This window comes from Protopterus annectens, chromosome 6.part0 (genome assembly GCF_019279795.1).
Source record: "Protopterus annectens isolate FY-2018-M chromosome 6.part0, PAN1.0, whole genome shotgun sequence".
NCBI lineage: Eukaryota > Metazoa > Chordata > Ceratodontiformes > Protopteridae > Protopterus > Protopterus annectens.
In genome coordinates this window covers 1,159,217,457-1,159,232,391 of record NC_056737.1, presented here as the reverse complement: position 1 = coordinate 1,159,232,391, position 14,935 = coordinate 1,159,217,457, and the positions used below count along the sequence as shown (strand labels likewise).

Below are 14,935 nucleotides of genomic sequence, written 5' to 3'. Positions count from 1 at the left end.
GTGCAATATAAATGTAGGCCTTAAATCAATCGCTTAAGGGCAATTTTGCCAGTGAAAATAAGCTAATAACCTAGTAATGAGTGATAGTCTGTTAAATCAGTGCAATTAAGCAAGTATTTATTATTGTTGTGTTTGTCATCTGTGTCTAGAATTTTGTGTATTATCATCATGTTAAATGTAGTTTATGTATTGTATGCACATTTGAGTCCGAAGAAATATAATTTTGCTTGGTTATCACTTGTTTGAATCGAAGTGACAGTAAAGTTTACTTTGACTTTTAGTCTAGGAAGAAGATGACATTTGGTAGGAAAAGGTGACCATCAAAGTACTGAACAACATTGTGTTTATTTCTGCACATATTGTTTTGATTTCTAATCCAAATTAGTGTGTTTACTATGTCCATGAAGTATAACTACTGAAAAATAACTGTATACTGATTTTATTTTTAAATTACCAGAACGTGTAAAAGCTAAAGCTTTGGATCAGGAAAATCCAGTAGAAGAGAATGAAGCACAAAGTGAAGCCACAAATATTCCAGCATGTGTAGATGGGCAGAATACTGTAGGAAATCTCTCTCTGACTGATCAACTTCCAGACCAGAACGTGGAAAATCCTAATGATGAGGCTGCTGCAGAAAGCAGTGATAGCCTGGAAAATGATAGTGAGATTTCTTGTTCTTGTCTTGGAGCAGAGGCATCAGTTAATACAGGTAAGCATTACCTTACCAGAAAATGTCTGCATTTGTGTGACTGATAAATCTGGAAATTGTTTGCTGATGCTCTGTAGATTCTTTTAAGGAACTTAAAGACCCTGTTTGTATGAGTTGCATGAAAACAAGGATGCTTTCAAGATTTTGTATGAAAGAAAGAGAGAAAGGCGAAGGAAAAAAGGTGGGTGACTGTGTTCTAGCCAGAAAACATATCAGTGATATAACATATCAGTAATATTGGTTATTTCTAATTTAGTTATTTAAGTTACGAAACATTGAATAAAGTTGTGATGCCTCTGCACTTGCCCAGTAATCAAGGAGCCTCAGTCCTCACCACTGGCAACAGTGAGGGATGTACACACACAGGGAGGATGACAAGTGCACACACAGTAAAATGCAGTTTCCATTAAGAGCACACAGAGACCACAATCAGTCTGGGGCTGGTGTCTCCCTCTTTCTCCAGATCCCTAGTAAGACTCCCCACTGGCATAGCTATAGGGTTAAGATCTCAGCTGAGGGGTCAAGCCAAGACCTCCAGCACCCTCTCTGTCCAACCAGTGTTACATGTCCCTACCCAAGTAGCTGGCACACACACACACTTTGAGATTTGATTTATATACAATCACACACACACACACACACACACACACACACACACACACACACACACACCTGGGGAAGGATGGCACAGGTTTATTAGCTATGCCCTCTTCTGTCCAGCCTATAAGGTAAATATCACTGCCACCAACCCCTACTTATCAGCTACTGTAAAAGGGTGGCCAATCCTACTCAGTAATGTTACTATTATCCAAATGGTAGTGTTGACCAAGACTTGCAAGGCTATTTAGGAGTGTGTACAGTGTTACCAAATACATATGCAATCACTCTAAGAGCTTAAATACAGCTCACAAATATCAGCCACAAAGACAGGTTTAAATATATTTCATAATAAATAAAGAACAAGACAATACTTGGAAACAAGCACAGTTACTTCAGAGTTCAGAATCACAGGAAATATTTTAAAACAACACTGCAGGACAGTCTCAACACCCGCGGTGGTGGTGCTGCGGTAGCGTTGTCGCCTCATAGTAAGACGCTGTCCGGTTTGATTCTCAGCTAGAGCGTCTTCTGCGTGGAGACATGCGTGAATGGGCGTATCTTAACAAACAAACAAACTGCAGGACAGTCTCAAATAAATACAGAAAACATCTAAACTAATCTTTACTATATTCCTAACTATATCTAAAAGAGATTACTGTACCCTAGACTTAATTACAAAGCAAGGCAAATGCAGATGAGTGGATGTTCTTGCTAGGTCCAAGACAAAAAAACAAAATGCCCAGTCTGAGAGTTCTTAAATCAATATCACATTTTACTGCTGGGTTAGCCTGTATGACATCACTTTTTGTCACCTGACTTCAGTTCCCAGGCGAAACCTGAAACTGATAGAATTTTAACATCTCTGTGTTAAAAATACATATCTCTCAGATGTGGAAAAATCAAAATTTCACCAACCAGATGAGCAAAATAGCAGCAAAGGAAGAGAACCATAGGTGCTAAATCCAGTAAAATGTCATTTATTGGTAAGTGCTTTCGTCAGTTTTAAAATCACCAAACTTCTTCAACCTTCTTATATCTCTCAGATGTGCAGCTGCTAGGAAGTCATAAAGCAACAAAATGCTTTACATTTTAAACTTGGTAATTACTTCTGTCCAAGACAGTAGAAAAAACTTCTAGTTCTAGACATCCTGTTTTCTTGCTGCATTGAAACGAACTTTTATAGCACATCGTAAAGCACTTAATTTCAGCATATTTTCTTGAAGTTTTGTAAGTTAATCTTGTATGTTCCAGCAAGATATGTTGTGGTTACATTCTTGAAGCTCAGTACATAATAAACAGTTCTGTATAAATCATACCAATATTCACAAATGACATTAGAATTAGAATTATTTACAAAATTCCATATAGCTAGGCTGGCAGTGTCACAGTAGTACAGACTCACTAGCAGAACTTTGTGAAGAGTATGTAAGGTTTAGCATACAGTTTTTACTTCTTGAAGAGAGTTACCGTATGTAGTGTTGGTGAAGAAAAGTAGAACCATTGTCAGTAGCTTCAAAATCTCCAGAACTGTAGCTATTAAAGGAAAAATGGGCTAACTGAAATCAGGTAAAGGAAGTAAAAGGTTGAGAGGAAAATTTACAGGAGCAGAGCTGTCTTTCAATATTTGGAAAGTTATGCAACTTTACCTGACATATCTTGAGATAAACGAAAATGAAACATAAATAAAAATCAGCTTGGTAACTCCAGCAAATCCTGTTAACAGGAACTATTCCAAAGTGAAGTACATCTCATTAAGCATTATTTTGTCATAATTCAGTGCCCTGCTCAACCCTGAGTTTACAGTAGCCTGTGCAGAATTGTTCACAGAGACCATATACAACCATGTAAATGGCTGTATAAAGGCTGCTGTACCTACTAAAGGTAATCCCAAAACAAACTCTAAAGACGAACCACACTAATGGAATCATAATTTTAACAGGGTATATAACAAAAGGAAAAAAGTCATGGCTAAAATCAGGAAGATGGTAAGAGCTGTCTAATTAAACTAAGCAGGAAACAAGAGGATTAATTCAGTCCACAAAGGCCAATTACAAGGTCAAGATAGCCTAACAGGCTAAAGACAACCACATGGTGTACTACAGCTATGTACAAAACCACAAAGGCAGCACAAATCTGTGTGCCAAACTGGTGGTCAGTGAACAAATTTGCTGGCTGACAAATTTGGCTCAGACTAACACAAATATCTTACAAGAGGGTCTAACACATACACATGCTGTTGCCAAAGTCACACATTAAAGATCAGTGCCAGTAAATGCATTTGGGAAAAACTGCGACCTAGATTAATTACTTGAGCAATAAGACACTCCTAAGAGTTGACCTGATAGTCAGGGATCTAAGGAACATATCTAGACAGTAATCTGGCCTTTGGCTAACATGTGACCAAGGTGTAAAAAAATCATTCTTTGACATCCAGCTTATAAGTAAGGGCATGGCATCCATGTCCAAGGAAGCCATAATGCCACTTTAATGTGCCCTTATCAGACCCATCATTGAGTATAAGTCCCCTTTGACATGTACCTGACCAGACATATGCAACAGTTGGAATGCCAACAAAGGTTCCTTACCAGGAGAATCCAGGGTATAAACACATAGGCTTTAAGGTGATCTATATGGGACAATCACTGTACTTTGTCTCCTACATGTTACTAAGGGTGTGATCTATGCTTGGCATACAAAACATCCTTGGATCCAGCTCTGATGGGCCTCTTGCACATCTGCAAAATGAACAACATCAGAACCTCCAGACCCAAGGATTTAAATTTTGCTTGGACATAAATAAAACATTTTGGTGAAAGAGATGTGTGTCTCAGAGGATTCCCATGCTGTAAACAGGTTACCCACCCATGTAAAGCAAAGTCCACCCCCTAACCCTGTTTAAGTGTAACTTTGACCAATGGATGGGAAAATGGAAATTCACCCTGGGTCTGGCCCCGATGTGTCTGATAGACAGTGGCAGACAGTAATGCCCAAACTAACATACCCATCACCACATATCCTCTAGAGACTTAACTAACATACTTTCTCTTAATAAATACTCATGATACTTGGGGACACAGCTGGGTTGTGTTGCATGGCTTAGTTTATAAAGGCCCTAGTGTAGTGTTCGTTAACCTAGTATACATCTATGAACCTATGAAAATGGACTTTCCACCAATCACCGTTTGAAATTTTTTTCTGAAGTTGCCGTGCTGGTGGGATGCAGTGGTGCATCTCACGGTATTATGTGCCAACTTTAAACAGTGTAGTCCCTGAGTTTACCATTTCTTTTTTGAGACTTGCTTAGTTCAAATCTCAGTTCTGATGCATATCAGCAAAATGTTCCTGCAGTCTGTATCCAGGTACTCATCTGCAGAATGTCCTTGTGGCCATTGGTTACTAGTAAACAGCCATAGTCGCGATGCCCTTACTGTGTTTGGGGGGAGCTAACCTCAAGAGACACTGCATTAAGGGCCAGGGATTCAGCCCTTCTACCAGATGATGTCATAAGGAGAAGCTGATAGTCAACCTTACTGCCAGAAGCATGTCATCATTAGTAGGATCATCACAAGGATCTGTATTAACATCTTTTATGTAATCCCAGGCCTCAGCTGGAGCATATTTACTGGGATGACAATTTGAGTAACAGGCCACAACTTAACTCTGCTGGAACCAAGTCCCATTTTCAGATGGCATCCTGGACCCCCACAGATGCTGAGTTTGACCTTGACTGGTGATGTTTGAGCCTACACCAGCCCTACTTCAGCAACATCCAGATGAGATGCACCTTTGGCTCCCATCCTGGAAGAGGAGTGTGTTCCAGGTTTATAGCCCCCAGCCTCAGGTGATTTGCCAGCATTGTAGCCTGACTGGCTTGATCGTATGGAACCACCTGTTGTGTTATGAATTGGATCTACATGAGACTGAGTTCTGCCCCTGCCGAGATCTGCAGATAGGTTCTGTAGTGTATTTTAGTAAAAATTGAAAGAGAGCAGCAAGGTTATCCAGTGCCAAGGCTTAGGGCCCAGGACCTGGGCCTCACGTAAATGTCTGTTGTGTGACCTGGAGTCACGTGTAGAGCTTCGCACTTTGCGAATATCGCCTACATTTACTACCTAAATTCTCAAGCAGTTTGATGAAAGAAGAAAACACGATGTAATGTGATCCTATCTCGCCTACATTCTCTACAGATGGGTTCGGAGCCGATCCTCGGCTCCGACTCGGCCGTTATACAATAGAACGCAGTCTCTTATTGGCTGAGTTACCTCATATCCCAGGATGTACCACTACTACTTCCCCAGATCTCGTTTGCCGCTTTCCAGCATAGACGTGGTCTCGGACTTGGCTGAGCTAAGTACCTTTAGTCAGAAACTTTTTCTGTCAAATTTTTTTGTAAAACTCACCCAAAAGCTGTTTTAACGGCTAGTGTTGTTGTGTGATTGGTTTTGGTACCCTTTTTTGTGGAAGATTGTGTGTATTTGTTGGTAAAAGGTTCCGTTTTAGTTAGAGGGGCCTAGCCCTACCCTAGGCGTTTAAGTTAGAGTCTAGGCTGTCGGTGTCAACTGTTTTTTGTTTTGTAGTTGGTGTTAAATTTTTCTTTAGAACCATGTCTAAAGAGCATAGACCTTCCGGTTTTAAAAAATGTGTTAAGTGTAGTTATAAAATGTCTATAACGGATGACCATTCCTTATGTGTATATTGTTTAGGTCCCAAACATCTTCAGGAGTCCTGTAGCGTTTGCCACGCTTTTTCCTCTCGAGTCCTCCAAGAGAGGAAAAACAAATTGATCTTAAAAGGGCTTATTGCCCCTTCCTTTGAGGAAGCCTTATCTTCCTCTTCTTCACCTTCGGGGAAGAAGAAAAAATCTTCGGCTCCGACCAGTCTGTCGGATCCGACAGCTAAAAAGTCTCGGCAGGCTTCTCCGTCGGCTCCACGGACTTCGGAGCCGAGGGCGGAACGGTCTGCCTCAATGTCTCCGGCCTCGACTCCTCTGGCTTCGGAGTCGAGGGCTCGGGCATCGAGAGGCGTGTCACCTTCATCGGCTCCACCGCCTTCGGAGCCGATGGGGGTTGCCCGCTCAGACACTTCCACATCGGCTCCAAGGGAGATTGCAATAGTAGTGGAATCTCCCTCGGCGCCGATACGCCTCGAGCCATTACGGAGCCGGTCCCCCAGTCTTTCGGAACCGGCGGAGAAGTCGACTCGGACCCGGTCGGTCTCTTCTCGTTCTTCGAGGATGTCCGATTTGGACGTAGACAGGGTGCTTCAGAAGCTCTTTCAGTCACCAGTCTTCGCAAAGTTGATCTCGGCTCCAGCCCAGTTGGCTCTGGAGCCGATCTCCCATCCTACTACCTTCATTCCTCCTCCGACAGCCTCGGCGCCGTTGGAGTCGGTGTTGGTGGATCCGGTGGAGGTTATCGAGTCGGTTCCGACTCTAACTTCAACCCCGTCCCTCGGGTCGGGGTTCGGTACGCAGACCTCCTCTGTCGGCCCCGGGGGGGGGATGCTTCGGATCCGATCCTTTCGGTTCCGAGCCTCCCTCTAGGTGCGTCGGCTGCGGGGGCTCCGGTTACTGTTGTGGCCTCGGGGGCTGGACCTTCCCAGGATTCTGGGGGTCCGGCCTTCGATGCCATGAGAAGTGCATTGGCCAAATCCTCTGTGGCCACTTCGACCTTTCCACCACCACCTTCCCTGGGCATGGAGACTGGCGCTTCTGGAATCCCCCTGTCTCGTGACAGCGGAGCCCCTGGGCCTGAGGTTACCCCCATTGGGGGTTCCCTTCTTCCTGGAGGTTCCTCCGACACCCTTTCGGAGGAACCTCCCAGGAAGAGACAGTGTAAGAGGAAACACGTCTACTCCCCTGATGAGTCCCTCACATCGGATACCGACCTCGATGATGCGGAGGGGTCCCCAAAGTCGTCCTCGGAAGATGTCTCCTTTGCGGACATTCTGGAAATCCTTAAACAACGAGGCGACTGGCAGTCCAAACCCCCTTCCGCTGAGGAGTCGGTTTTCCTCAAGGCCTTCGGGGCTCAGCCCTCCACCTCCTGGGTGTCTCCGCCCTTCGATGAGCTTCTGGATTTGATCTCTCGAAGGGCGTGGGAACACCCGGATTCTGTGGAACCGGTGCCAGCTCGCCCCAATAAGTTTCTCTCGGCTCCCCCGGACAAGGATTTTTTATCTAAAGGTGTGGCTGTAGATGCTATGGTGGTGGCATCTGCCACCCAACAAGATGTGGCAGAGGCTTCGACGTCCATCCATCCCCCTAATAAAGAGTCTAGGAGCATGGATCGGTACGGCAAGCGTACCCTTTCTTCAGCGACCTTTACATTAAGGTCTCTGAATTATCTGGCACACTTCACCAGACTTCACCAGACTACAGAGGGATCTGATCAAGGAGCTGTCGGATTCCCTCTCGGGTAACTTACCTGAACAGTTAACCCAGACGGTTAACTCTCAGTTGGCTACCCTATCCTCATTATCTAACTGGTCCATGAGGCTCATTTCCTATGCAGCCAAAGGAGCGAGTAGAGCGGCTGGAACAGGTGTTGCTCTACGGAGACAAGCCTGGCTACACCTGTGTCATTTTGCAGAGGCCTTTAAATCTTCCTTTGCCGACGCCCCCTTTGATGCGTCCTCATTGTTTGGACCCAAGGTAAAGGACACTTTGACTCGCTGCGAACAGGAGGGTAAGACTTTGGCTGCCGTAGGAGCCCGCTTTTCCACTCCCCTCAGGCCTTATCCCAAGGCCCGAAGGGGAGGGAAAATGTGGTTCCGTAAGTCTCAGAAGCGTTGCTCGTCGCAGCAGAGCGATCCCCCTTCTAGAGGCAGAGGAGGGGGAAATTTTTCAGGGAGACACCGTCCCAGAGGCGGCGGAGGCCCCCGCAACACTGGAGACCGCGAGTCCTTTCGTGGCTCCTCCTCCTTCCAACATCCCTGAAGGAGTACCCGACTGTGCAGCTCCGGAGCCAGTCGGGGTCGTTCTCAAGCACCTAAAGGCCTGGGAAGATATTACTCAGGACCAATGGGTGCTTCGAATCATTGCCGGAGGTTACTCCATCCCCTTTGTTCAACCCCCCCCCACCAGTCCAAAGAATCCCGGACCCACCACCCAGTCAACGGGATCATGCAGCCAACGAAGTATCAAAGCTGCTTCAAAAAGGGGTCATCCAACCTGTCCCCGCAGACCAGGCCGGATTAGGGACTTACTCAAGATTCTTTTTGGTGCCAAAAAAGACCGGGGACTTGAGACCCATTTTGGATCTCAGCAAACTAAACCGATTTGTAAAAAAGTCCAAATTCCGGATGGTCACTTTGCAATCCATTCTCCCGCTTTTGGAGAAAGGTGTTTGGATGTGCTCCATAGACCTCAAAGACGCCTACTATCACATTCTGATAGATCAGGCGTCGAGGAGACACTTACGCTTCAGCCTAGGAGACAGTCATTTTCAGTTCCGAGCACTGCCCTTTGGTCTCACCACAGCCCCCAGGGTGTTTACCAAATGTTTGGCAGTCGTGACTGCTCACTTGAGAAGTCTAGGATTCCAGGTGTTTCCATACCTAGACGACTGGCTCCTAACTGCCACCTCCAGGCATCTACTCTTGGAAAATTTAGCAGCCACTATCGCACTGGGCAAATCCTTAGGAATCACCTTCAATTGGTCAAAATCTGTATTGCAACCATCTCAGCGTATTCTGTTTATTGGTGCAGAAATAGATTCAAGGCACGTGCGAGTCTATCTCCCTACAGAAAGGATCGCGACCCTTCAGTTTCAGGTCCGAGCTCTTATCCTCAAACGTCGTGCTCCAGCAAGAATGGTCCTACAACTGTTGGGCTCCATGGCAGCCACCATTCTTCTGGTCCCCTTGGCAAGGTTGCACATGAGGATACTTCAGTGGCTCCTCTCAGTCCAGTGGTCTTATCAGGACCTTCCCCTAAGTCACCGCATACTGATCACAGACACGTGCAAACAGGATCTTCGTTGGTGGCTTCTATCCTCCAATCTGAATCAAGGGCGACCCTTCGTTCCCCCACTCACCTCTGCCACGCTGACTACGGACGCCTCCCAGACAGGGTGGGGGGGACATTATCTGGACAGGTCGGTCCAAAGCACGTGGCACCCCGACGAGAGTCTTCTTCATATCAATATCCTGGAGATGAGGGCGGTGCTTTTAGCGTTGCAAGCGCTGCACGATCACCTCCCCCAGGGTACAATTGCCATTCAATCCGACAGCATGTCGGTAGTCTGGTACCTAAACAAGCAAGGAGGAACCAGGTCCTATCCCCTTTGCAGAGAGGCCATGAGAGTATGGGATTGGTCGATTGCTACCAAGCGTTTCCTGATGGCAACGCACATTCCGGGGAAATCCAACGTGATAGCCGACAGACTGAGCAGAACTATTCTCTCCCCTCACGAGTGGTCCTTGAACAACAGAGTGGTAACACAGATTTTCACAAGATGGGGAGTCCCCTGTTGCGATCTCTTCGCAAGTCCCCTCAATGCAAAATGTCACCACTTCTTCACTCTGGCCCCAGTTCCGGGGGAGACTCCCAAGGACGCTCTAATCCACGCTTGGCCCTCCGGTCTGCTATATGCCTTTCCACCGGTTCCCCTTCTCCCCAAGGTGATTCAGAAGGCGATTCGCTTGAGAAGCAAAATGATATTAATCGCCCCATACTGGCCTTGGCAAATCTGGTTCCCCTTTCTTCACAGGTATGCATTGGAGGGTCCTTGGTTCCTGGACCAAGTTCCGGACCTTTTGACTCATCAGTCAGGACGACTCCATCAGTCCCTGCATTCGTTGAAGTTGACAGCCTGGCTACTCCTCTTCCAACGATAGTTAGGAGCCAGTCTTTGGCCCCTGAAGTCATGCACATCTTGTCTTCGGCCCACAAGACTTCTACAAAGAAGATATATAGCAGTAAATGGAAGAGGTTTGCTATTTGGGCCCAACTCCGAGGATTAGACCCAATGACAGCCTCGGTATCAGAAGTACTGAAGTTTTTAGCTTCCCTGTTCCAACAAGGTTGCTCAGTATCTACCATCAAAGTACAATTGGCAGCTATTTCCAATTTTCATGAAAGTGTGCAACCTCCTTTAATGAGCAACAAGTTGTGTAAAGCCTTTATTAAAGGAGCTTGGCTTCTACGACCCCCCACTTCGCAACCTGCACCTCCGTGGGACCTGAACGTGGTATTAGGTGCTTTAACCTCATCCCCCTTTGAGCCGGCAGCAACCTGTGATCTGAAATTCCTTTCTTGGAAAACTGCTCTTCTAATTGCTATTACTTCAGCCAGACGGGTTTCAGAGCTTCAGGCCCTATGTGTTAAACCACCATACTTGATATTCCACAAGGATAGAGTATCTCTTAGACCAAACCCATCGTTTATACCAAAGGTTTGTTCTAATTTCTGTCTACAACAGTCACTGGAGCTACCGGTCTTCTTTCCCAAATATTCGAATAGAGCTGAATATACTTTTCACTGCTTAGATGTGCACAGGCAATTACGCTTCTATTTGGATAGGACACACAAAGCACGGAAATCAGATCAACTGTTTGTGTCCTTTTCGGATAATAGATTAGGCAAAGCCGTCACAAAAGTCACTATTGCCAAGTGGATCAGGGACTGCATCACTCACGTTTATCTCATCTCAAACAAGGAGCTCATAGCTCCGGTTAAAGCTCATTCTACTAGGGCTATGGCCACTTCGGCAGCTTTTCATTCCAAGCTCTCTATTGGCGACATTTGTGCGGCTGCCACGTGGACATCTTCACACACCTTTGTTTCTCACTACAAATTAGATGTGGCATCCAGGGGTCGAGCTTCCTTCGGTTCCACAGTTCTCAGGAGTGTTTTCCAGTGAGCCACCCAGGAATTAGGTGCTAGGGACGCTGTCCCATCTGTAGAGAATGTAGGCGAGATAGGATCACATTACATCTTTTAGTTATGTACTTACCATAACTTTATATGTATGGGATCCATCTCGCCTACATTCCTAATAACCCACCCTCCTTCCCCCTGCCTTGTAGACCAGGAGAGACCGGACGATCCGAAATTGATCTTCTTTCCTCTCTTGAAAGACCTGAGTATGTTATGACAATAGTACGTCTCTGTGAGCATGAGTGCGGACAAACAAGATCTGGGGAAGTAGTAGTGGTGCATCCTGGGATATGAGGTAACTCAGCCAATAAGAGACTGCGTTCTATTGTATAACGGCCGAGTCGGAGCCGAGGATCGGCTCCGAACCCATCTGTAGGGAATGTAGGCGAGATGGATCCCATACATCTAAAGTTATGGTAAGTACATAACTAAAAGTTAAGGGAGTTGCAAAGATATTTCAGCCCTCCTTTTCTAAGGCCTCAAAACTCAATGCTTCTTTCTTTCAAAAACAGAATAAACAGTCCTCTAGCAACTATAGTTGTAAGAAAAAAATGGCAGGAAGGGACTAACAAAAAAGGTAATCTGTCACAAAATGGGAAATCCACCTGTAGTGAGTGACTATCAGAGCATTCTTTCTCATCGCAACATTAAATCTATCAGACAGTCTTGCTGTTTATTCCACCCTCCCTTAGCAAAAGATTGTCTCAAACAGTTTCTAAAACTGGTACAGGAAGGCCATAAATGGCCCTGGGAGACTCTTCCTCCTTTTTGTGGAGTCCCCACTCCCCCTCAATCAAACAACATTGCTTCCTCCTGTCATCATTCAAGTGCTTTCAGAGGGAATCAGATAGTGAGTGCTTTTAGAACTTTCAAGCAAAGGATTTTATTTAAGAATATTTGTGGTACCAAAGAAAGAGCTGTAATGGAGACCGGTACTAGATCTTTCTATCCTCATCCAGTTTGCCAAGCTTCCAAAAATCAAAATGTTGACTCTGCAACATATGATCTGATGATGTTAATCTTCGTTCATTCCTTACTGATGGGTTATCCATTCTGTCCTCGGAACCGAGCTGGCCTTATACCAAACTTGAGTCAGCCAAAAACTCTCGAGCCAAGATCCTACCCACAGTGCTCTGCTCCCCGTTACCTCAGATCTCGTTTTCTGCATTGCTGTACAGCCCTGTCAAGCCTTCTCTCTCAGCTAAGTGTTCAGTTTTTTGAAGTTTTTCTATTATTAGTGTTTAGAAAGTTTTCAATTCTTCACTATCTCTATCTTCCTACTCTGTTGCAACTTTGAGACTCTCTCCCTATAGTATTTTCCATCCTTTTTCTTACCTTTAGGTAATTCTCCATTACCATTGTTGGTAATTCTTCCTCTCCTTTTCTTACCCTTCTGGGTAGTTTCTTAACCTTTTAGTACTGCCATAGTTTCTCCCTTGATATTACAATGTCGGATGAGAAAAGTAGTGTTGGTTTCAAACAATGTACAGAATGCGGCCGTAAGTTACCGCTTTCTAATGGCCATGATTTGTGTGTTTATTGTCTGAATGTTTCCCACCTTTCAGTGGACCCTCCTTGTGGGATTTGTAGAAATTTCTTGACTAGGACTCTAAATGAAAGGAAGAATAAACTTATACTAAAAGGCCTCCTTAAAACTCCTTGCTGTGAGGCTATCTCTCAGTCAGAGGGCTCAACCCCTGCTTCTAAACCCTGCAAGAGGCGTTCTTCTTCTTCTTTTTCCCCGAGGTCACTCACTTCGTCTTCCTCTGGAGATCACAAGGAGTCGACTCACAAAAAGGTGAAAATTTCGGGCCTGGCATTGCCATCTTTGGCCCTTTCAGCCCTAGCCTCGGCACTGCCCTAGTTTATTCTCACTCCAGCTATGTCTTCTTCATCGCCACCGAGGTTCCCGGTGCAGACACGTATGGCTCCAACAGTTTCGTCACTGCCTTTTTCAGCACTGCTGACATCAGTGCAGAGCCTCTTGGCACCGTCTCTACAGGTACAGTCTCCTTCAGCACCATTGGTGCAGACTCCTTCAGCTCTGTCCTTGCCGATGCAGTCAACGTCTGGGATACTGCCCTCTATGGTGCAGACGCCGTCGGCACAGACCTGCTTGGTGCAATCACTTTTGTCACCATTGTTACCGGTGCAGACACCTTCTTCGACAGCACCGTATTCAGCGGTGCAGACATTTGCCACATCGCCCTTCACGGTGCACACACCCTCGACACCTATGGTGTCGTCTTTGTCGGCGCAGATACAAGTCCTCTCCTTCCATAGATCCTTTTGTGGGAAGTCAGTACAGCCCCTTTTTAGACAGGCCAGAATTCCCATCAGGTCTCTCTATAAGGTTGACCAGGAGCCTCTCAGAACAGGATGTGTTGAGGCTTTTCGATCAGTTGCTTGTGGCCAGGGGACTCTCTCATCCATCTAAAGCTGCGTTTCTTCTTGCAGGTGACCGTATTTCTCCACATACTCATTCTTACACTCCTCCTTCGACTTCCAGGGAAGTATCGAAGCCTCCTCCTCCCAACATCAGCTTCCCTTCCTTCAACATCAACAGTGGACCTCACTTTGGAGCCGGAGTCGTCCTTCTGACCCTAGTTAGCGGCTGTGCTGTGGGGGCAGGTGTTCTTGGTTCAACGCCAATTTTTTCTATGGCACCCTCCATAAGTCCTCCTCCCCTCATGCTCCACAGTCCTCTTGAGACTTCTGGTCTGGGGGTCGGCTCATCCGAGCGGGGTGTGACCCCGGACCCGAGGTTGTTGTGCTCGGTTCCGAACTCCCATCCCTCTTTGGGTGGTCCGGCCTTCCAGGCCATGGAGAGGGCACTTGCCTCTGCTGGCAAAACATCCTTGTCGGAGTCCTTGCCCCCCTCTGTGTCGTAACTGTTGCAAGCCACAATGGGCTCAGGTTTCTCCCCCTCAGGAGATCCCCTCCTTGCAATCTTCCCCAGAGCTCCCCACTGAGGAAGTCCCTTGCAAGGCTTCATGGAAGAGGAAGCACATGGACTCCACTGAGGAGTCTCTTAACTGAAGATACGGACTTCGATGATGGGGAAGGGTCCCCATGGTCACCCTCTGATAAGGTGTCCTTTGGTGACATCCTTGACATCCTAAGACAGAGGGGCGACTGGAAGTCCTCCAACCCTTCCTCAGAGGAATCCGTATTCCTGCAGGCCTTTTGTGCCCAGCCCCCTACCTCCTGGGTTACCCCACCAACCGATGAGCTTGTCCAGCTCATCGTCCAGCATGCATGGAAGGCTCCTGACACTTTGGAAGCTATACCTCGGAAGCATGACAAAATTTTATCTTCCTCTGCTGAACATCCTCATTGGTCCAAAGGTCTTCCAGTAGATGCCATGGTGGTGGCTGCAATCAAAAAAGACTTGTCCAAAGAGAGCCAGACTGTCCATCCGCCCAACAAGGAGTCGCAGGTGATAGACAGACTCTGGAAGCGTGTGTTTGCATCATCAACCTTCGCTGTAAGGTCCTTGAACTACTTGGCACACTTTACAAGGCTCCAGAGAGACCTTATCAACCAACTGTCTGAAACCTTGGCAGGAGCTGTTTCTGATGAGGTGCGCGACAACATAGCCTCTCAGATAGCGACCATGGAATCGATATCCAGTTCTTCCATGTCTGTCATTTCACACGCAGTGGAGGGAGTGGCTAGAGCGGCAGGCACTGACATGGTCATGAGAAGTCATGCCTGGATACGACTTTGTGGACTCCTTTAAGGCT

At 46.3% G+C, this 14,935-nt stretch overlaps 1 protein-coding gene across 1 annotated transcript in view; it reads left to right on the top strand.

Annotated features, from left to right (window-relative positions):
* Nucleotides 1-14,935, top strand: part of IFIH1 (interferon induced with helicase C domain 1) — a 2,457,004-nt gene that overhangs the window by 186,425 nt on the left and 2,255,644 nt on the right. The window contains exon 3 of the mRNA XM_044074778.1: nucleotides 458-709. Within this exon, the coding sequence (XP_043930713.1) occupies nucleotides 458-709 (252 nt within the window). The remainder of the gene's footprint in view (nucleotides 1-457; nucleotides 710-14,935) is intronic.